At 40.7% G+C, this 22888-nt stretch overlaps 1 protein-coding gene across 3 annotated transcripts in view; it reads left to right on the top strand.

Moving 5' to 3' along the window:
- FOXN3 (forkhead box N3) overlaps nt 1–6066 on the top strand; it is a 178987-nt gene extending 172921 nt beyond the window's left edge. For all 3 annotated transcript variants that reach the window (XM_054972628.1, XM_054972629.1, XM_054972630.1), the window contains one exon: nt 5467–6066. In XM_054972628.1, coding sequence (XP_054828603.1) covers nt 5467–6034 — 568 coding nt within the window. In that variant the 3' untranslated portion in view covers nt 6035–6066. The remainder of the gene's footprint in view (nt 1–5466) is intronic.
- The last annotated feature ends 16822 nt before the right edge of the window (nt 6067–22888 follow it).

The following is a 22888-nucleotide window of genomic DNA, read 5'->3' on the forward strand; positions in this document are numbered from 1 at the left end:
CTCAGAGAACTCACAAATTTTGAAAATGTTGAAGGTGGAAGATACTTGCTCTCCAAACTGTATCCTCTTACTGGATACAGAGTGTCAAAGTACCAACAGGTTTTATAAGAAGGGGTGATACACAGTGAATCCTCATGAAGTATGGAACTTCATTAGGTTCATCATTCTCGATTAGTATATCGCATGATGATGTGATGAAGATATTGTATCATTGGCACTTTTTGTCCTGGCATTTAGCACTGAGAAATCACAATCAGAAAGGAAGTTATTTTTGTACTGCTGAAACCTGAGTTTTTAAAATATGAGGTAGAGTGTCCTCTTGTCCAGGAATCTTGAGTTATGGTTTCTGTTATTTTCTTATGAGTGCTGTTGAACCCAGGTCTCCTGTTGAATAAACAGGTGGCAGCAGTGATCAGGAGTAACTTTAACCAGCTTTGGCTAGTGAGCCACCTGCAGCACTTCTTGGACAGGAAAGATTCTGTCACTGTGATGTATGTGCTGGTAACATCTATCTGTTTAGAATCTTTCCAATGCTGCCTTTTAGAGTTCTGATCAAGGCATCTTACAATTTAAAAACGCTGTATAAAAAGAAATAATCTGGATTAGATTACTGCAGTGTGTTCCTTGTGGGGCTGCCCTTGAAGTTTGTCTGAAAGCTGAAGTTGGAACAGAATGCTTTAGCCAGAAAGTTGACTGGAGCATTCCATCTACACTGTCTCCCAAATTGCATCTATGCTAAATTCAAGGTGCCGGTATTTACCTTAAAACCCTGCAGGGTATAGGGCTGGCATACCTTCTGCCATGTAAGCCTGAATAGCCTTGACTAGCCTGATCTTGTCAGTTCTTGGAAGCTAAGCAGGGTTGGCCATGGATAGTACTTGAATGGGCTACCACAATGGAAGACCAGGGTTGTTATGCAGAGGAACATTTCTACTTATCTCTTGCCTTGAAAAACCACAACATACATTGGTTGCACTTGATGGTACATTATTATTATTGTTTTGTTGTTATTTGGGACCAGCATTCCTTCTCCCATATAAACCTACCCATCCAATCAGGTAATCTTTGGAAGCCCTGTTTCTGATGTCCCCACCATCTGCGGTTAAACAGATAGCACCCCAAGAAAGGGCCTTTGTATGTGTTTATATGCTTTTGTCAAATAGTTTACATATTTTATATTTACTCTATTTTAAATGCTGATTGAATGTCTAAAACGTTTTACACTGTTAGTGTTGTAATGTTTTCATGTTTTGAAGTTTGCCACCTTGGGGACCCTATTTGGGTGGGAAAGCAACATAGAACTGTTGTAAAATAAATATTATTGACGGGAGCAGGCATGTTGATTCCACATATCCCAGAGATTTTTCTTCTTAGCCATGTGATCTTTTTACCATGCAGTAAGCAAGTAGTATGTGATATAACTGCAGCTAGACATGTCTTTGTTAAGGTTTTGGGGGAAATAACCCTATGGAGGAAGAATGGCTAGGGAAATGTTAAGAATTTCTCTGCTTTGCTTGTATGTGCCTTTTCAGAGAAAGCAGAATCCTCATACATTGGAAAATTTTTTTGAAGGATATGATTAATCAAATGGATTCTTTGTAAATTTTCAAATTGATTTCTTGTTCTTACATGATCATTTTCTTTTTCTACTACTGCTTCTCTCATACGAAGTTTAAAAAAAATAAATGTAATTTGTAAATTACAGAAACTGCAAATTACAAATGCAACAAATTATACCAGCAGTATCTTAAATATAAATAAATGTAATTTGTAAATTACGGAAGCTGTAAATTACAAATGCAACAAATTACACTAGCAGTATCTTAAATATAAATAAAACTAAGCATTTTCTTAAATAAAAAAGAAACTGTCTACTCCTGAATAAGATTGGTCTATCTGCCCCACTGTGGTCTATCCTGACTGACATAAAGTTTTGGGCAGAGAACAATCTTTCCCCAAATCTGCTGTCTGACCCTTTGCCCCCCCCCCCACTATGAAATGAAGGCGTGCAGCACAAGTCATGGGTTAAACCAGTTTTTATTGCAACTGATCTGGAGCATAATTCACCTTGGTAACCTAATTAACTTACCCCCCCCCCCCCAATTGTTAATGAAAGCTACTTTTATGGCTGGGGTAACCCCACCCTGGCTCAACCCTCAGCACACAGCTATGCAGCCATGCCTTACTCCTCATTGCCTGCACATAATTTCTGTGCTGTAAGGTGCTGAGCGTCACTCCCTTCCCCCCTGCCATGCTATGCCAGCAGCTGTGTGTGTAAAGTGCTGTCAAATCACAACTGACTCATGGAAACACCAGCAAGGGGCTTTCAATGCAAGTAAGAAGCAGAGGCAGTTTGCCATTGCCTTCCTCTGCAGAGTCTTCCTTGGTGGTCTCCCATCCAAGTACCTACCCTGCTTAGCTTCCAAGATCTGACAAGATTGGGCTATACCATGCTGCCTCCCCCCCCCCCCACACATGCCATACAGCAGCTAGGACAAGATAATGCTGCGCAGCACCTAGGGCCTCTCCACGCACCTCTGGATGATAGGTTTAGTGAATTCACTGCATCATTGGATGCTTCTTTCTCACTGTCTCTTGGATTCTTGTGCTGTTGTCCTGTGATCCTTGGTAATGCCTGGTGCCAAACAGAAGAATGGTGGATCAGCTCTGAGGTGGCCTAATGCAGCAGTTTGGATGGTATTGAAAGACAGTTTCAATGATAAGACATTAAGTCTTGGAGTGGTTTCTCAAGGGTCATTGAAATGCCTTGCATTTTTATCTCTTCCATGATTAGGTTTCTAGTTTAGGATGCTCTGAGAATCATCAAGTATGGCAGGAACTGAGGGCGCTTGTAAATCAAAGGGCCTCACTTTATTAAACTGGCTTAATGGAACATATTCTCTCATGGACTTCAGTGATGGAAATCCTCACTGAACTAAAGTAAACCATCAACAGATCCTATTTTATATTATATTCTTCTACAGCAGTGAGACTCTGATTTTAGGTAGAAGCCCCAGAGTGTTGCAACGTAATGCAGAAGATAGTCTTACATTAATAATGTTTTCTGGATAAAATAAGTAATATTTTATGAATATTGCAGATTAATGAATTTTAGTATGTTACAATGCCTTATGTAACTAGAATCTATGTAGTTTCAGTCAGCAGTAGGACCACAAAATAACATCTTATGGAGTAGATCCAAAATTGTCCTTTCATTCATAGTGCCCTTTTACTTATTCTCTACATACGTGAAGTAGAAATACATAAAAAGCACATTTGCACTGTACTCATTAAAATGCCTCTGGAGATGCAGCACTTAGATTATTTTGCCCAGGAGTTTCCCTGTTCTCTTGTAAGCAGTGGGAATATACTCATAGGGATTTCCTCTTGTAGGTACAGAGCATTTCCCTGTAAATAGTGGGAAATTCTGCATGTGAAGGGTTTGGGTTGGCTGAATTTTCAAAGATGAGTATTTAAAAGATGTCCTATATGTGCATGCTCAGTGGCGTGAGAGAAAACAATGGCTTGGATCCTGAAATTCTCCACTGGCTCATGGATTTTGGTCAGTGGAATGTAATTCCTCCCCCTAACCCCTCCTGCTACATCCCAAAATGCAACTGATGGGGAAATACTGGAAGCAGTATTAAGGGGGGAGTTGGAGGTCTACTGTGTGTGAGGGCATCAATGACAATGCCCCCCTTGTGTGTGCAGAAATGATTGGCAGAATCCAACCTGTTGGGTGCTGTTATGACCCCCTTTTTCAGTTAGATTTTGCCTTTAACCCTTCTCTTACACCCTCTGGGTAGATTGCTGCCCCCAGGAATTAGATTCCAAAATAATTTAAATTTCCCCTTTAATAATGTGCCCAAGCGTCAGTCTCCTTCATGGGACTGTGTGGCCCTGAGGATAGGAATGGGATATATAGTAATGACAAATACCCTAGGATTTAAAAAAACCCTTTTATTTTTACAAGAAGCACATCAGTTTCACTCTAGTACTTAAGCCTGATGGTTTCAAAGATAGTTCTCAGTTCTTAAAAGGCTCACATAGGCTCAGTCACACAGATATACATAAACTTGCCCTCTCAGGCACACACACAGTTTGGCTGCTTCAGATAGAATAAAAGTTCTCTCACAGACATACACAGTTCTGGCTTCCACACAGGTTGCCTAGAAGAACTAGAATGAGAATCCCCTCAGGCTTCCACACAGGTTGCCTGCTTTGCCCAGACTCAGTGTTCTCTGTCAGAAATATATAGACACTCTTAGGCTGCACACAGCTTTCCTGCCTTGCCCAGACTCAATGTTCTCTCTCTGCTCAGTAACTTAACAACTGCATTCACTCCTCCCACACTCAGTCATCAACCAGTCATCTCACTCACTCATTGCTCTCTTGGACCCCCGCTCTTTATCTGTAACACACCAAGCATTTAAAGACATACACACACACACACTTAAAATCATTACAGGTGCCTAACATAAAAGGTGACTTGTGGCATAATGTTTAATGAGCCTCTGGGGCCCAATTTTGTGATATTGTACTGTATTTTATGGAAGTCAGTTCCCTTTCTAAGGTGCTTGTTGTAGATTGCCATTCTTGTCTCCCAGCTAAATAGGGTGGGGTGGTATTTATGTGTGCTTCATTATATTTTCAGTGGACTTCAGTAGGACTAAATAATCTCTACGTCAAAAGATTTAGTTTCATCAGTTTGTGATTTCTTATGTTCTTAACTAGCTCTAAAGATGTTCTAAAGGCTTGTGGTAACTTAAATAAGCCTCATGTTTTCATTAGAATTGTCAGCCAATTTTTATAAAATCAGTTAAATTGATCTGCCTTTGATGAATTGGTTAAATGTTGAATACTTTTCATGGAAAGTATAAGAATTTACAAAAGCAACCGCCAGTAGTTAAGAAATAAGTCCACATTAATCTTCTTGTTTTTCCATTCCTGTTATGCTAATGCCACCACCAAAATGATTTTGAAGAATAAATATATGTACAGTTCTGTTACACTGCTGCCAATTAAAATATCTCTTCCTCAGTGAAGACAAGTTCCTGCTGTTTATCAACTAAAACCTTTACGGATGAATGTACCACATGAAGTTGGTTGCCCTAAAATTAAGCATTTATTTACCAGGCTTGATTAAAATTATGGCTGATCTAGCGTCTTACTGGCCAGAAAGATGGCATAGCTCACTGCCATTCTTACTAACAGTACTGTGCTTTCCCTGTAGTCAGATAGAAGCCCCAGGCCAGGAATTGTGGTTAATTCCAGGAAGATGGGCCTCCAGGAAGACTATGGAAAACACCAAGTGGCACTTTCCAGTATCCTCCAACTTTTAGCCTTGTTTGTCCTATTTTTTAAAAATAGCCATTTCCTGGAAAGAGTTAAAAAAACACCCTGTGTATTGCAAATAATTTTAAAAATATATTCCATTTTGTGTTTCTCTCCCCTCGTCCTTTACAGGAATGGAATAGTAAACTGCCGGATGCGGACAGAGAGTGAACAATCCTGTGGCTCCCCCGTGGTTAGCGGTGACCCGAAGGAGGATCACAACTATAGCAGTGCCAAATCTTCCAACCCCAGGAGCACATCACCTGCTAGTGACTCAGTTTCCTCTTCTTCTGCGGATGACCATTACGAATTTGTTACAAAAGGTAGCCGGGACGGTAGTGAGGGCAGCGAAGTCAGCTCCCACAGCCACGAGAGCCATAGTGAGGCAGAGGAGGAGGACAAAAAGCAAAATCGGAAAGAGACCAAGGATTCTTTAGCTGACAGTGGGTACGCATCTCAGCACAAGAAACGGCAGCATTTACTGAAGGCAAAAAAAGTACCAAGTGACACACTGCCTCTTAAAAAGAGACGTACAGAGAAACCCCCAGAGAGTGACGATGAGGAGATGAAGGAAGCAGCTGGATCTCTCCTGCATTTGGCAGGGATTCGGTCTTGTTTGAATAACATCACCAATCGGACGGCAAAGGGGCAGAAAGAGCAAAAGGACACCACAAAAAATGAGAACAAATCCATTGATTGAACTTTAAAAACAATTTCGTTTCAGCACGTCAGGTGAATTCTAATGATTTGTGGCAATATCAACAAATATTTTCTTTGTTCAGGTTTTTTCTTTTTCTCTTTTTTTTTTTAATTTCTTTTTGGAACCCTTAAGATTTTTATTTTTTAAAGGAGATTGAAGCCATAGAACTCATACTGATACTCAACTAATTTTACAAAAGCTTTTCATTACATGAAGACAAAATAACAAAAGCCAAAATTGCCATTGCTTTCTCCAGCTTTGTCAGAAATGCATGGTTGAATACACCGTGACATCACCAATTAATGTGAGAGGAATAAAATTCGGCACTTGGAAATATACCTAGAAGAAATATGTTAATTCGGTAATCATTCAGGCCAGGCTCTTATAAATTTTTTTAAAAGGCCTTATGACTGGGTTTATGTGTGAATGTGACTATAGATTTGGGGAAAGTAAGAGGCACACATGGTCCTCAAAACCAATAATCTTATAGTGGCATTTGCTTGCTGTTGTGCCATAAAATCTTGGGATAGCCACTGGAGACAGCTGCTCATACAGTAATGAACTATTATTGCTTCATGTACTGTATATGGCTCATAATGTGAAGACTTAGCTTTTAAATTGTGGAAAACTGAACTGTTTATGCAATGAGTTTCAGTGAAATAAAGAGAAGGGGATGGGGGGGAGATTAGTGATATTGTTTAATCAATTAATTGTCTTCTATATTTAAATTAAAAGAATGTTTAAAAAAAGCCATAAGCCTGAAGATTGGCACTGCCTGCAAAAATATTATGGGAAAACAAGCTATGAGTTCTTAACTGCCTGAGTGAAAAGCAATCAAGTCTAAAGAAAATTATGAGTAGATATATAAGGAGGATCAAAATGAAGAAACCTTTTTCTGTAGGTCAAAAAGATTTGATCATGCTAGGGAAAAAGACATGCTACAAAACCTGCCATTAGTATTATATTACATTTTTTAAAAAGAAATTGATGTGTTCAGGCAAAAATATAAAGTAATTATTATTACATAGAGCTCCTTTACAGTGCCCTCAAAATGATGTACCCAGTTAATGTCAGTGAGGATTCATCTGTGCAAAAATGACGATGTATTTCCAGTTTAAACCAGTATAGCCAACAGAAAATTCTGATCCACGTTGCATGGATTCCTTTCTGGGAGGGACGAGGGAGTACAAAACAAAACCCTTTTTTAATTCAAAGATAACAGAAGTTCTTGTAAGGTAAATAATGTATTTAGCATGAAGCATGAATTATTTTCATATAAATATAGAAAATAGAGAAAAGGCTATGCCTCTAATTTTTAAGCCCATTGGCTTAGTTTGTTTTTTGGGTTTTTGTTTTGGATTTTTTTCCTTTTTGTTTTGTTTTTTGTTTTTGGAAGCAGGTGTTTTAAGGTTTAACCTTTTTCAGGGACAAATACTGACTGTTGGGGAAACTTACTCTGCAATATTAAAAATAAATCTTCATGCTCGGGTAGGGCTTGGATGGTTGAATTAAATTGCCTTGTCTGCACATTCAGCCCCCTCCCCCTACTTCTCTGTTTTTTGAACACGTTTGTCCTTTTGTTGTCTTTATATGTATTAACATTACGCAATAATTTTGAGGGCAAGGCAAGCAGTGAGTGTGTATGGTAAGTAGCTTCAGGAGGAGAGAGACTTGAATTTTGGCAAAGCAACATACAAATTGGTTTGGGAAGTTAACTGCCCCAACTGGCTAATCTACAATGGGGAACTAAATTAAGGGAGGGCTTTTCTTTTGTTTAGAGTGATTAAAGGTGAATAGCACCGTGGTAAAAAAGCGATTGATTACCTTACCCATTCAGTGATAATAGCCCTGTAATGAGATTGAAGTCTCCTCAATAAGGCACCCTCTTGCAACTGTTTGAGAATGTCAGCATCAAAGGCCATAATCCTCAGGCTGTGTTCAGGCTTATAACTGCAATTCAAAGGATAGTGCATGCATCAGGTCTTTTCTGGACCTCTCTTTCCACCATAGCATCGACCTGTGAAAATGATTCTGTTAGAGTAACATTTGACAGGGCAAGGCATCCACCTGCATGCAGAAATGCATTATGCACGCATGGAGCTCTTTGGATCATGGCCATAGGCTCCGGTGAAGTAAGTGTAATTTTATACTCCAAGAAGCTTTTTTTTAAAAAAAAAAACAACTGTAACATAAAATGCTGAAAGCCATTTCAGATAATACCATTTTGCTGACACTGGCTTGGATCTAACGACTCATTTCCAAGGAGAGAGAAATTTCTGACCGTGAAGCATGATTCCCTTACCTCTCTCCCTTCCTGCTGCAGTTCAGACTGCCCCCCAAAATGCAGCTCCTGGGGAGGAACAGCATTTGGGGGGGGGACATTTCAGAGTGTAGCAGGACAAGAGAGGCAAGAAAGTCACATTCCGCGGGTAGAAATACTTCTGTTCATGGAAATGCTCCATTGGATCCAAGCCACGGGAATGACAATCCAGAAAATATATATACAGTATGAGCAGGAGGCACATGTTGAGATACTTCGGAAAGAAACAGTATCAGACTGGGAGTCTGTCAGAGTGTTGCCACTTCTGTTGTACTTTGTCCTTGTGGACAAATATGAAGTAAAGGTTGTGTTGGCAAAATAAAAGGGTGGATGAGGAGGTAATGCCTGACTAAGCAGCAAAAAAAAATTTTTTTTAAGGAATTAAAAGGAAAACAATAAAAGAATATAAGAGAGTTCTCTGCAAACCAGGGTGCACTATACATCCCTATAACTGCAACAGAGATACATCCAGGCATGAGCACAGCTGATGAAGAGACAGAATTGCCTATTTAGTGGGAAGAAATAAATATTCCACCAGGAGGCTTTGAAGTCAAGAGTGGAAAGGCTTTTCACTCCTATGACTGATACCCATAGATATGACTGATATGACTATGACTGATACCCATAGAGTCATGCTTACATAGAGAACCAACAGAGTACAGTGCATTTGGTACACTGAAGTCTAAATTGTGATCCAAAGGGTTCTCTCAGTTGCTAAAGTCTAGAATTAATCAAATAACAAGTATAGGATCCCAAGAATGGATCTCTGCTTGTCCTCTGGTTTCTTGCTGCAATGGCAAGAGGTGGCTCGTGATTCATGTCACATTGCAGCATCTTGCCTGCACCCCTTCTGTGATGCTTAACATCAAGCAGGCATGTGCTTCTGGTTGAATTATAAATCTGAGTGCCACTGCACCTACCTTTCCCCCTCTGTGCATACTATGCACACACTAGGGACTATCTCTTGTGCAACCTCCATCCATTTCAATGAAGCTTCTATAAGGAAAAAGAAACTTCCAGACAATTTAATGAGACCTGAGTTGGAGAAATTCCTGGCTGTTTTGTCCTAAATATATTTTAAATAATGTATACCACTGTAGTCTTCCTTGAATTCCTTGGATCTGGAAGCATGTCGTTCCTGCGTATATTTTGCTTTGTAACATAGATGTGCATCCAAAATAAATGCATTTATTTCATTAGTTTCTTCGGAATGTGTTGCCCAATGTTACTAGCATAGACCTCTTTGGTCCGCAAAAGAGAATATTCCTGACTCTAGTATTTGGTTAACTATATTATACTCTACCATGTTTTTTTCTGATAAAGTAGTACCCAAGAAACATTTTAACTATCTAATTGGTGGTACTTTAAAGATTTGCTGTTTAAACTGTGCTATATTTATATCCAGAGTTCTGCTTGCCAGACATTAATGCAGTAAATTTGCACATGTATCCAAGCCTTGGGATTCATTGCAGGAATTTTCATCCCACTTGTAAAAAAAAATGGTCTTCTGGACAATATAAAGCGGAAAAACAGCAGTTCTGGTGCAAACCACTGCTGGAAAGAGGGCCAAACTATACATTGGGTGCAACTGAACTCAAAGCCTGACACTTTGTTCCATGGAATTCAATGGGACAGCTCAGGAGGTGTTGTTCACCTTTCCTAGCGAAATTGATGAGAACTTAAAAGTGCTTGACTTTGGCTGATTGATACTGTATGTATTGATCATCTCTGGGTCAGTTTACCAACAGTGTTTGATTATGCCAAATAGCTACACTGTACAGAAGTAACTACAGTTTATCTTTTTACAGACTAATGTAGGATGCAACAAATCAGAACTTGAAGTGCTTTTCGAATATGGAAGGACTGGTGAAATCTCGGCCTGACTGTCATAAAACTCCAAAATACGCAGAGATTGTCATCTTTTTTTCTCAATGAAATCTCTACCAATAGATTCTATGGTGCCAACTTCTTATCTTGGGGCCAAACTTATAAACTGATATAATTGGGTCCGGTGGTAGACTTCAGCTGCGTTGGTGCTGTTCTACTTCCATTCATGGATGTTGCACAGAAACACTAGTCCACAGTGGATTATATCCTCCATACTTGAACATTTTTTTATCCCTGTGCCACAGCAAAAATGTTAAATTAATACTTTGCTAAATTAAGGCCTTTCTTTTACCCAGGCTAGTACTGGTTTGTACATAAGTGGGCCATTGAACTGCATTTTCCAATGCAATTTTATAGCCCTCTCCAAGAGGGCTTCAGTACACATTGCTGATGAAACTGGTTCTATGCTGGCTTATTCGCTCCTCTGTCGTCCAAAAGTAAATAAATAAATAAACTGTGTCCTGCATTTGGTGCTGTCCTCAGTGCAGAAAAAAAAGAACATAGCCTCTCCTTACACTGTAAAACTTTTGGACTGAGACTAGACTCCAAACATACACACAGGTCACTCCCTTTGTTTGGGAAAAAAATAAAAAGCAATGTAATCCAGTATATCATGGGAACTTCAGAACAAGGGTTCAAACTAGCTGTTCACAAGTATTTGCTCAGGACTTGTTGCACGTGATGCCCTTTTTGCATTGCATTTACATAAAGTTTGGATGAAGGGGAGATCCGTGAGGTGACACATGTCAGTAAAGCGCAACAGGCAAAGCTGGGGTGATCAAAGGAGACTTAGTTTGGAGTCCTCCGCACTTATCCATTGATGTTCCATCGACCTAGACTGTCTGCCTTCCCAGAGCAGATTTCAAAAGGTGGCTTTCAGAGCCAAATTATTTACCGGGAATAAATTAACACAGATCTATTGCAGCAAATTCTGGCTCTGTCATCCACAAAAGGCATCATGGGGTTGAGGTGAATAAGTGAAATACAACTTTCACATATAAAGGCAACTGAGAACTTTAGCTGGAGGAAGCTCAGTTGTCTGGCCTTGTGCATTTGTTGTTTTCAGAGTAGCCCCCCAAAGGTATTCTTCCGCCCCCAAACCTGAAATGTTTATCCTCTCGGCTGAGTGGCAATTACATCTATAAGCTTTACTTCACGATTCTCCCACTAATATGTAATACACTGTTATATACATAACTGCAGCACTGTGATCTAACTTAAATAACTTTATTATTTATACTAATATGAAACATATGTTAACATTTTTTACAGTGATAATTCTTCCAACCTCTGTCTGGATCTTTGCTTTCTGTTGTAGGGAATAAAAAGCTGTAGCCAACTACACCTCATTATTTTTCCTTTACAAAATGAATAAATAAAATTCAAAGGGTCTTGACTGCATTTTTTTTTAAGCTGAATTTCACAAGTATTTACACAAAATTCTCTGTTGCTATTAGCTTGGCCTTTTCTCATACCTCTTGTTATATCCCTTTTGGTTTAATTATCTTTGAGTGGGCAGTGGTTGCCGTGTATGCATGTGCACACGAATGCGTGTGTGCTCCTCATCTTGAGTTAAGCACAGAATTCTCTCTGAGATTTATCATTGACACCATTGACCATAACCATGCAACCTTTCCACAACACCAAACTACTATTTACTCCACTGACCAATTCCGCCCCCCCCCCCCTATAAACTGAGTTTATGGTGCTGTATTTTGCTGGTCTATATTAAAATTTCACAAGGAGAATGTTGACAACAGACTTCTTCATAGATCTTGTGCTAACAAGCCAACGTCTTTCTCTTTAATAAATATTTACTTCACAGGGCTGCTGGTGCTGGAAATCTATTCAAATTAACGCAGTACTAAGAACTATGCCAAGAATGTAATCCTGTGCAAAGTTACTCCAGTCTAAGCCAATTGAAATAAATGAATTTACATTGGAGTAACTCTGAATAGGATTGTGTTAATTGGTCTGTGGCTGTGATCTAAGTATACGTAGTGCAGAAAGGACTTTGCAGATGTAGCCTTTTATAAAAAGCCAGATTCCTTTTAGTTGGCTTTTTGGTGTTAGGGATGAATACAACTTCCTTCTGATCCTCCAAACAAGGATCTGGATCAGAACATTTGTGTTCAAATGTTGCTTTCTAATGTTACTGGTATGCTAGGATTTGTTTGACTGTGCCCTGAAACCTCAATACTCCCTCTCCCATCCCCAATTCCAGTTAAGGAGATCATTTTATGTTCTTTTTAAATGTCCGCTGTTGTGTTGGGGGGGGGGATGATTTGATACCAGTTTCACGAATATATAAACATTATACACACTCACTACTTACCTCTGCCTTGGTGTCAAATGTTGGATGGGATGGGGGTAGGGAATGATTTCTGTGTGTATGAAAAGCATTATGAACTTGTACATTTTTATACTCTTCTGTAATATTTTTGAAATATTTTGTTTTGCAGAAAAAAGTGATGAAGCAATCAAAAGACCAATAAGTACAATATTGATGCTTTAGGGTTGTGAGACCTTCACTCGCCAATAGGTTAATTTAGTACAGCAATAAGCCAATTTTTTCCTTTCCTTTGTTGGGTTTATTTTTAATTCATTTGTTTTTATGCTGTACTAGGTGTATGGAACTGCCAGTTTCATTAACATGAAATGAGTACTGTGACGGGAGGGCATAAACAGTAATATTAAGTTGTATTTGTGTTTACCTAAATGAGCAGTCGGAAGGCAAGTGCAATCAGCCAATCTTTAGGAAATTTGAAAAAAGTTGATCTAGAGGCATACTTGCATTTTACGTTTCTTGATGTGTAATCATATTGCCAAAGACAAACTCTTTCATCAGTTATTATTGTAAATAACACTTTTCCCAAAACCTACCATAAAGTTTCTGTGATGTATTGTCTTCCAGTTGCAATAAAAATTACTGAGTTGCATCAATTGAATAATTGCAGTTTATGGATTTTTTTTTAAGCGTTTCATTTAGAATTCTAACCAGCCCTTGTTTTGGATAGGCAATGCAGCTGAAATGTTAGATTAAAATTACACCACTATCTGGTTTAAAAACAGCTCAGGCATGGAGGGTTTGGGGGAAAGAATTGATCAAGGTCAAGGAATTAGGGTGCAACAAGATGCATAACAGATCATGTCAACCTTCTTACCCTTTGAGAGCTTAGCTCTGCCTGTCACAACAAGAAGAGGCTACTGCTACGCTTATTTGTACCAGGATGAGCATTTAGAGAGCAAATAGCTTAAGATGACTACGCCCATAGTACACCAGTACAAAGCCAACGTACTCAGATCCTCCTGCTTAGACTCTCAGCTGTGATATCGCTGCTACCCCCCACCTCCAGGCAGATAGGCTGGAGAGGGCTCAACCCCGCCTCCCCAGCCTAGGTGAGAGAGTTCTCAGAGCCATCAGGAATAGCTTTGAGCACTCCCATGGATGCCGTCCTTACTGAGCATTCTCTGGGGCACCGGACTCTGGAAAGGAAAACTCAGAACAGTGCGTTGTTTGTCCTGCCCAACAATACTATCTCAACCTTTTTCATCTTCACTCCTAGTATTACGTACCAGAGGACTTTGCAACATCACAAAAACCTCTGTAGGGCCAACATGTCTGCTGGGGTGCCTGCTGAGTCAAGAGAGATGTCAAGATAGTTAAAAGTGACACAAGAAGCTGTTCCCAACTCTAGACAGCTTTTGAAAACACCTTTGCAGTATCACTGAAGTTTCTTGGGCATCCAGAACTTCCCATGGGGTGCCTGTTGTGAGGCAAGGAGTGCCTTTCATAACAGATGCTGCTGCTGTACAAGGTACTATTTCTGGCTCATAAACCACTTGGTGTTGTTTCAGAGGCCTCTGGGAAATCCTCTTGTTTTTAATACGGGGGTGGGGAGGCTAACTTGGCCTGTCCTCCAGCGTTCCCAATATGAAGATGCTTCATCAGTCTATTTCTCACTGGAATGGAATAGGCTGGTCAAAAGCCCAGTCCCTGCTCTGGGGGCAAAATAAGTTAAACACACGCGTATGTGCAGGATCAGTAGCCGTTATGTTGTAGTGAATCATACAATTCAGCTCTTGACTTAAAAAGTACCCAGGTTGGCCAACAGTCACACAGCTTTCTAAAACTATTTGCTGATATATGCTACTTGGCATTAAAGTTTTGGGGGAAATCAGCTTGGGAATCTCTCTTTAAGTACCTGCCTTCAGTTCTCCAGTGTACATAGTTAACTGGGCCTTGAATTATGTTTTCTTCCTACTCCTGAGATGCAACATCATTTTATCTATGTGCCTTTATTTCCCCCAGTTGATTGGGTCATATGCACAGTGATTCCCCCGCCCTTTTGGTCAATTTGGAGTGTGTCAGTATATCTAAGCTCATCAAAGAACAGAATGTTCTCCCTGGTAGAGCCACTTAAGTTAATAACTAGCAAAACCAAGAAACTGATCATTTACTACAATCCCATGCTGAGACGGGCTTTTCAAATAAATGACAAAGCTGTTTCCCAGACTCTGGTTTTTTGTACCTTCCACTGTCAAAACACCCAGGAATGCTACAGTCTGCAGCATTGTAGTACGGTGTTAACCGTGATGAATTTATTTGAGGAAGATAAATGGAAACAGGGCAGCTACAGTCACTCACAGGCTGCCCCCTCATCCATTCCTCTCATTTTGAATGAACAGTCTTAAAAATATGAAGAACCATGAAGTGAAAACCCTATTTTGAATCATTATCTTGCATAAGTGCAGCAATGATAGAAATCACTATGATGCAGTAATTTAAACATACTCTACCTTGCTATTCAGATGCTGATTTAGTATATTTTTATTTCAGTCTAAGGCTAAGTCTAAACAATACAGTTTACCATATTCCTACTTGTGAGGTGAAGACAGACATGAGTACTTGCCATGCGTGCTGATTGATGCAAACAATACTTGTGGTGTTAAAAAAAAAAAATTTAAACTTCTCCATCAAGATGATCTCTCCCCCCCCCCACTGCCCCCAAGCTCTGGAGGCTTCTTATCCCATAAATTTTTAAAGGCAGTTGTAGAAGATTTTATTTTAGGAGGAGAACCATAGAGACAGTCTCTATTCTCTCAGACAGTTTGTAATCAGAACTCTATGATGGCACCAAAAGTCCTCATTCCCCATGAGTAAGTGTTCAGGATGCCACAGGCTGAAAATATCAAAGCATCCCGGCAAGCAACCAACTCAATATGCTAAATGCATATGGCAACTCTTCTAAACAAACAAGTACGTCATGAAAACAGAAATCAGCCTGTGGCCAGTATATTGTTTAGATTAGCCTGAAGTCATTAGTGGTCAATGTGTGGCGTTGATGCCAGACCTATGAATGGCAGGAGACTAGGGCAAGTGATTACAATCAGAGGGCCCAGTGTTCCCTGACCAGACAAGATTGCATTACACAATCCCGTAGGGTTGCCAGCCTCCAAGTGATGGACTGGAACTCTACTTAAGACATAGAGTTAGTCTTGTATTACGCCTACCTGTTTATGGGCTCGATTTAGGATTATGATTAGGATTATGGGCTCCAGCCCATAGTTGGCAACCCTAGCACCACAATAGCTCCAGTTAAGTAAAATAACAGCAAAAGCACATCAAAGAACCAGAGCTAGGGGCAGCAGAAGCACTGTAGGATAGAGTAGAATGCAGTTGTTTTACTGAAGAGAAGTAGCTGCTGCAGCCAAATGACAATGTTTTGTGGCTATATTAAGAGTAATGAATTTCTTGGACAAAAAGTTTCATGAGCCAGAGCCCACTTCATCAGATACATAAGGTGTTAACATTTGTTTGGCAGATTTCTGTCCAGACCTATAAATGGCAGGAGGCTAGGGCAAGTGATTACAATCAGAGGGCCCAGTGTTCCCTGACCAGACAAGATTGCAGACAACAAATACTCAATCCTGTTATTTAGAAGCATGGGAATTTAGGGGTCCAATAACCCCCAAACAATAACCAAGCTAGAGCTCAGCTCAGAAATGAAAGGCTCAGAGGTTCCAGCTGAGATGGGAAGGCCTGCAAGCTGAGGAGAAGTTAATTTGCTAACCTGTATAGGATAATTTATTTTAATTAATGCCCATTCCCTGAAAAAAAAATTAAATAAATCCAAATTTTGTAAATAAAACAAAAAGTAAATTTTAATTCTGCTGTAAAGTGGATTTCAGTGAGAAGTCTGCTGTTTGACGTAAGTAAGAAATTGAAATTGTGGAGTGGGCTTTGACATGGTAATGCACATTTCATCTTTGGCATCCAATCAATTTCAGCGTTTCATTTTGATGGCAACAAATGCTGAAAACTGACTCATAAAAGTACGTAGTCGCAAACAGAATCAGAGCTCCCATCGCCCGATTTACAGACGAGTATAAACTTGCGTCCGGGAACACAAGCATTCTCCAAGATTCTTTGAGTTGAGTTTTTTCCCACAAAGATAATTTTCAAAGTAATGGAAATGGAAGAAAGAACTGAGCTAAGGCTTTACTGATGTTTTGGTGATTGAAAGAAGCAAATGATTAGGCATCAACCAGGTAGGCTGAAGCTGTCCTGTGTAGGTTAATGCCACCTTAAAATCTGGTGGCATTTAACATTCAGAGGCTGTGATGAGGGGTGTAAACTCTGGTGTTTCCCAGGGAAGACAATGCCTCCCCAAGCTGCCAGGTAGCATCCTGAAACTGCTCAGGCTCTCAAGTTCAGTTAGTCCTGTTTGTAGCAACTTTGCAAGTTCTAAGGAAGCACGTGGCTGCTATGTTTGTTTTTGTAAACATAAGAGGAGGAGAAGACTGTCAGTGGTTAATATGAACAATACTGGAAACGAGAGAGAGAGAAAGATCCTGGAGGGGAGGGAAAGATGAACAGAAGCAATCAGAAGACTGAATAATGTATTTCTTGTAGCCTGCAACACAAACAGGGATCTCATTCCCCCGGTTGGGGTGGGGGATCTATCACTCCCAGCTTGCTCATGGGGGGTGGGAAGGTGCAGAGAACAGGCCAGAGAGCCCTGCAGAGCATTCCTACGTGCTCTGGAGCACTTCCTTGTCACATCAGGAATGACATAATTCCTGGAGCAACAGAGAAGTGAAGGCCACCCGTGTGAAGCTGATTTGATAAAAATTGGCTTTCAGCTCTAGATTGGGGTGGAGTTGTCAGATCCCTTTAAACTCCCAGTGGGAGTTGGGGGGGGGGCTGGCATTTACCTGTGTGATATTCTTGCATGTGTTCCCAGTAGGCATGATGATGTCACTTCTGGGAGTGATGTCATCACACCCTGCTCTCAGCCTTCACAGGGCCCTGTGAAGGGTGGGAGCATTCTTGCCTCCCAGGCCTGTCCCCCGGGGCCTTCCCCCTACCACTGGCCAGGTGAGTGGGAGCAGGGTATCCCCCACTGGGGGGACTGGCAGCCCTATATTGGGGGCCAGTTATTATCAAATTAGGCCCACAAGGGAGCAGTAGAATAAGACCTCAGTCTGGCCTAATTCTAGAAATTTTCTAGGGACTGACATATCACTACTTAATAGAATTTACAATCTGAGTTAGGATTTTTAAACATTTTATAAGATACATCCATGCAAATGATTAGCTCAGATTTAAAAAAGGTATGTGAGAATGCAGCAATGTGTTATGGTTTTAGAAAAAGACAAGTTATTGTGTTTTATTGTTATCCTGATATGTGTATGTGTCTTATGTGTAAGAACTGCATTTAGAAAGCCACTTGGGTTCAGCACATCAATAGAAGGCTAAGATAGAGACCACTCTGGTTGAATGATGCAGCATGCTACCTTTTCTTTAACAGCCTTTAAAACCCTAGCTTTCATATAATATATTGTTTTTGTAACTTTTGTTATCCTAGTCCTATTAGATTGTTTAAAACATTTATATGCCACCTCTCCACTCAAAGTAGAGTCCCTAAGGCAGTTAATGAATAACTAAGACATTCAAATAACATTCAAATACATATATAAATATGGTGGAGGTAAAGAGTGCCATCAAGTCATAGCTGATTTATGGCAACCCATAATTGAGTATTCAAGGCAAGAGACTAACAGGGATGGTTTGCCATTGCCTGCCTCTGCAACCCTGGTCTTTGTTAGAGGTACTAACCAAGGTCAACCCTGCTTTGCTTTTGAGATCTGACAAGATCAGGCTTGTCTGGGCTTTCCAGGTAAGGGCATATATAAACAAACATACAAACTAGGGAGTTTCTATACTGGGGAAGGGGGTAGAGCAAACCAAACAAAAAAATCTTCAGCCACTGACGGAAGACAATGACAGAGGAAGACAGACAAATCTCTAGGGAGAGAGTTCCACGGTTTCAGCACCACATTGAAGAAGGCCCTTTCTTGGACTGCCACCCATCTAGCCTCAAATGGTGGTGATTCCTGAAGCAAAGACTCCAAAGATGACTGGAGTTTACTGGTTCATATAGAAGAAAGCAGTCCTTAAGGTATGCTGGTCCCAAGCTGTATAGGGCTTTAAAGGCTAATACCAGCACCATGAATTAGGCCTGGGAGCAAATTGGGAGCCAATGTAGATGGAACAATATTGGAGTGATATGGTCACTGCATTCTGTACCAATTGCAGCTTCAAGACAGTCTTCAAGGGCAGCCCCACATACAGCACATGGCAGTAATCTAATCTGGATGTCACCAGAACATGCACCACAGTGGCAAGAGAGGGCTGAAACAGATGAAAGGTGACCTTGGCCATCACTGCCACTGGTTTATCTAACAGGACACCTGGTTCCAGCAGCACCCTAAACCTACAAACCTGCTCTTTTAGGGGTAGGGCAACAGGATATATCGCTGTTCCTGAGTCAAACATTTCTCCCACCAGTATCACCTCTTTTTTTGTCAAGATTAAGTTTCAGATGTCTTACGTTGTATTATTATATTGTTTATATCACTTGATTCACCTTGAGTCTTAAAGCCGAACTAGACGAGACAAATTACTCGAGTCTATGTGAGTGACCAGATTCTTTATTTTTCCTTACCTTCCCACGTCTCTTTTACCCCCAGTGAACTCATGTCAGTGGCTCTGCTCTGCACACATGTCAGCAAAAAAGCAGTTTATGTGTAGTCGCATTGGCGAGTGTCTGTGGTCAATATCATTGAGTCGCTGTTGCAGAGTGGTGATTCTGTTTTGCTTTTCTCTTCCCTCACAGAAAGGCAATAGGGAACACGGGATGGTTACAGGGGTCGGTTTAAGCATGCGCAAACTGGTGGTGCATGATGGGATACCATTCTTGCATCTTGCAGGAGCGCAGAAGAAACCTGTGCCAGCATGGACACGGGATCAAGCGCAGTCTGGCCATGTTGGCTAGTGTACAGGAAAGCAATGGGGAGACACGTGTAAGTCCGATCGTGTGTTGTTCACGTGCCATTTGTCTTGTGTGGTTTGGCTCATAGTGGGAACGGTGGGCTATAAATAAAGTGGGTGGACTAGGATCTGGGAGACCCTAACCTACTCTGCCATGAAAGCTTGCTAGCCTTGGGACAATCATGTGCTCTCAGCCTAATCAGCTTCACAGGGTGTTTGTTGTGAAGGTGAAATAAAGGAGGTTGTAAGCCACTTTGGGTCCCCATTGGGAAGAAAAATGAAGTATAAATATCTAAAATAAGAAAATAAATAAAAAAACAGGGAATACTTTGTCTCCATCACTTGGCTTTACTCTCCATAGATGCCCATTATTTCATTACTTCCTAAAGAACTATCTTCCAGGCAAGACACTACATATTCAATTAAAACTGCTTCTGTATCAACACTGCTTTTAAGCAAAACATATTGATTGGTGAAGCTTTGGACCCACTTTAATCAAGTAATCTAAACAGGGCTTAAGCTTCAAAAGCTCGGTGATGCTTCGAGCTTCAAAGCTCTTACTTAGACTGAATTAATTTATCTAGGATGTTCTAATGCTCCTAGCAACCCTATGGATTTTAATGTTAGAGGTTGCAATTGTGGCTCTGATAACATTCCCTCAATTCAGACACTATTGATTGTAATGTAAAGGCAGAGACTGAGAAGAAAACAAGGGCTTTGATTTTCATTGAGCAAGACTGAATCATTCACTCTAGTTGTATCGCCCTTTTTGTGGCATATGGTCTTACTAGAAGCTAATTTAGTTCTTCGTTCAATAACACTTTTATTCAAGCATTTCAATATCAGAGTACCTCTTTCCCCTCTGCTTTGTAGCTCCTTTTTTTTCTTTCATCTTACTAAAAAAAACCCAACCAAAATAGTTATCTACTGCCACTGGGCCAGTGTCTGGGTGCTGTTGGTGAAGTGTCTGGTTCAGCAGCTGTGACAAATCACATCTTATGGGTAGGAGGATGACACTTGTCTCTGTAGCATTGCAGCAAAGTTCTGGGAGGTGACAACAAGTTCAACTCTCATCTCAGCCACAACCTAAATGGGTGGCCGTACACTAGCCATCCTCTCAACCCACTTCCCATCTGCAATAGGGAGTAATGATACTACCTTTTAGGGATGTTGTAGAAAAGATGACACTTTAAACACAAAAACCTGCCTTATATCAAATTGGGCCATTGGTTTATCAAGGTCAGTCTTCTCTACTCTGACTGGCAGTGGCTTTTCAGGGTCTCAGGTGGAAAATGTTTGTATCACCTACTACCTGATCCTTTTAACTGGAGATCAAAGAATCATAGGGTTGGAAGATACCTCAAGTGTCATCTAGTCCAACCCCCTTCACAATGCAGGAAATTCACAGTTACCTCCCCTACACACACACACACACACACACACACACATACCCAGTGACCCTTACTGCATGCCTAGAAGGTGGCAAAATGGCATCAAGATCCCTAGCCCAAACTGGCCTGGGGAAAATTGCTACCTGACCCCAAGGTTGTGATTGGCCTTACCCTGGGCCTGTAAGAAGGGGCCTTGAGAACTAAGCACTGATGTAACCCTTCCTGCCCTCCCTCTCATGAACTGCCTAGGTTCATGGAATAAGAATTGCTATCAGCTGGCCATCTAGCCTCTGCTTTAAAACCTCCAAAGAAGGAGAGCCCACCACCTCCCAAGGAAGCCTGTTCCACTGAGGCACCACTCTAACTATCACTAAGTTCTCCCTAATGTTTAGCCAAAACCACTTTTGATTTAATTTCAACCTGTTGGATCTGGTCCGACCTTCTGGGGTAGCAGAAAACAACTCCGCGCCATCCTCTATATGACAGCCCTTCAAGTACCTGAAGATGGTTATCATATCACCTCTCAGCCATCTCCTCTCCAGGCTAAACATTCCAAGCTCCTTCAAGCTTTCCTCATAGGACTTGGTCTCCAGACCCTTCACCATCTTCATTGCCCTCCTCTGGACACATTCCAGCTTGTCTATATCCTTCTTAAATTGTGGTACCCAAAACTGAACATAATACTCTAGGTGAGGTCTAACCAGAGTACAATAGAGCAATATCATCACTTCACATGATCTGGACACTATACTTCTGTTTATACAGCCAAAAATCACATTTGCCTTTTTAGGTACCACATCACACTGCTGACTCATGTTCAGTGAATGGTCTACTAAGACCCCGAGATCCTTTTTGCACATACTACTGCCAAGACAAGTCTCCCCATCCTATAATTATGCATTTGATTTTTCCTACCTAAATGCAGAACTCTGCATTTATCTCTGTTGAAATTCATTTTATTTGTTTTAGCCCAGTTTTCGAGCCTGTCAAGATCATCCTGTATCCCGACTCTGTCTTCTACTGCATTTGCTACCCCTCCCAATTCAGTATCATCTGCAAATTTAATAAGCATTCCCTCTATTCCTTCATCCAAATAATTTATAAAAATGTTGAACAAAACAGGTCTCAGTCAGGACCAATCCCTGAGGCACTCCACTTGTCACTCTTCTCCAAGAGGATGAGGAACCATTAACAAGAATTCTTTGGGTGTGATCTGTCAAACAATTACAGATCCACCTAACAGTAATACGAACCAAACCACATTTTGCCAACTTGTCAACAAGGATATTATGTGGAACCTTGTCAAAAGCCTTACTGAAATCGAGATCAACTACGTCTACAGCATTTTCCTGATCCAGCAAGGTAGTAACTTTCTCAAAAAAACAGATAAGGTTAGTCTGGCATGACTTGTTCTTAAGAAACCCATGATGGCTCTTAGTAATCACAGCCATCTTTCCTAAATGCTAAAGAACTGACTGTTTGATGATTTGTTCTAAAACTTTTCCAGGTATAGACGTCAAGCTGCCAGGTCGGTAGTTACCTGGATCCTCTTTTTTCCCCTTCTTGAAGATGGGGACAACACTTGCCCGCCTCCAATCTTCTGGCACCTCGCCAGTTCACCAAGAATTTTCAAAAATAATGGACAGAGGCTCAAAATTATATCTGCAAGTTCTTTTAGTACCCTTGGATGCAATGCATCTGGCCCTGAGGACTTAGTTTCATTTAAAGCAACTAGGTGTTTATGTACTACCCCTATATTGATCCTAGGCTGTAACTCCCTTCCACCATCATGTGCTCTGTTATTGCCATGTTGAGCACCATTTTCCTTGCAGGAGAAGACTGAGGAAAAGTAAGGATTGAGAAGTTCTGCCCTCTCTTCATCACCTGTTTACAATTTCACTTTCCTGTCCCTACAATGG

This window comes from Eublepharis macularius, chromosome 2 (genome assembly GCF_028583425.1).
Source record: "Eublepharis macularius isolate TG4126 chromosome 2, MPM_Emac_v1.0, whole genome shotgun sequence".
Lineage (NCBI taxonomy): Eukaryota > Metazoa > Chordata > Lepidosauria > Squamata > Eublepharidae > Eublepharis > Eublepharis macularius.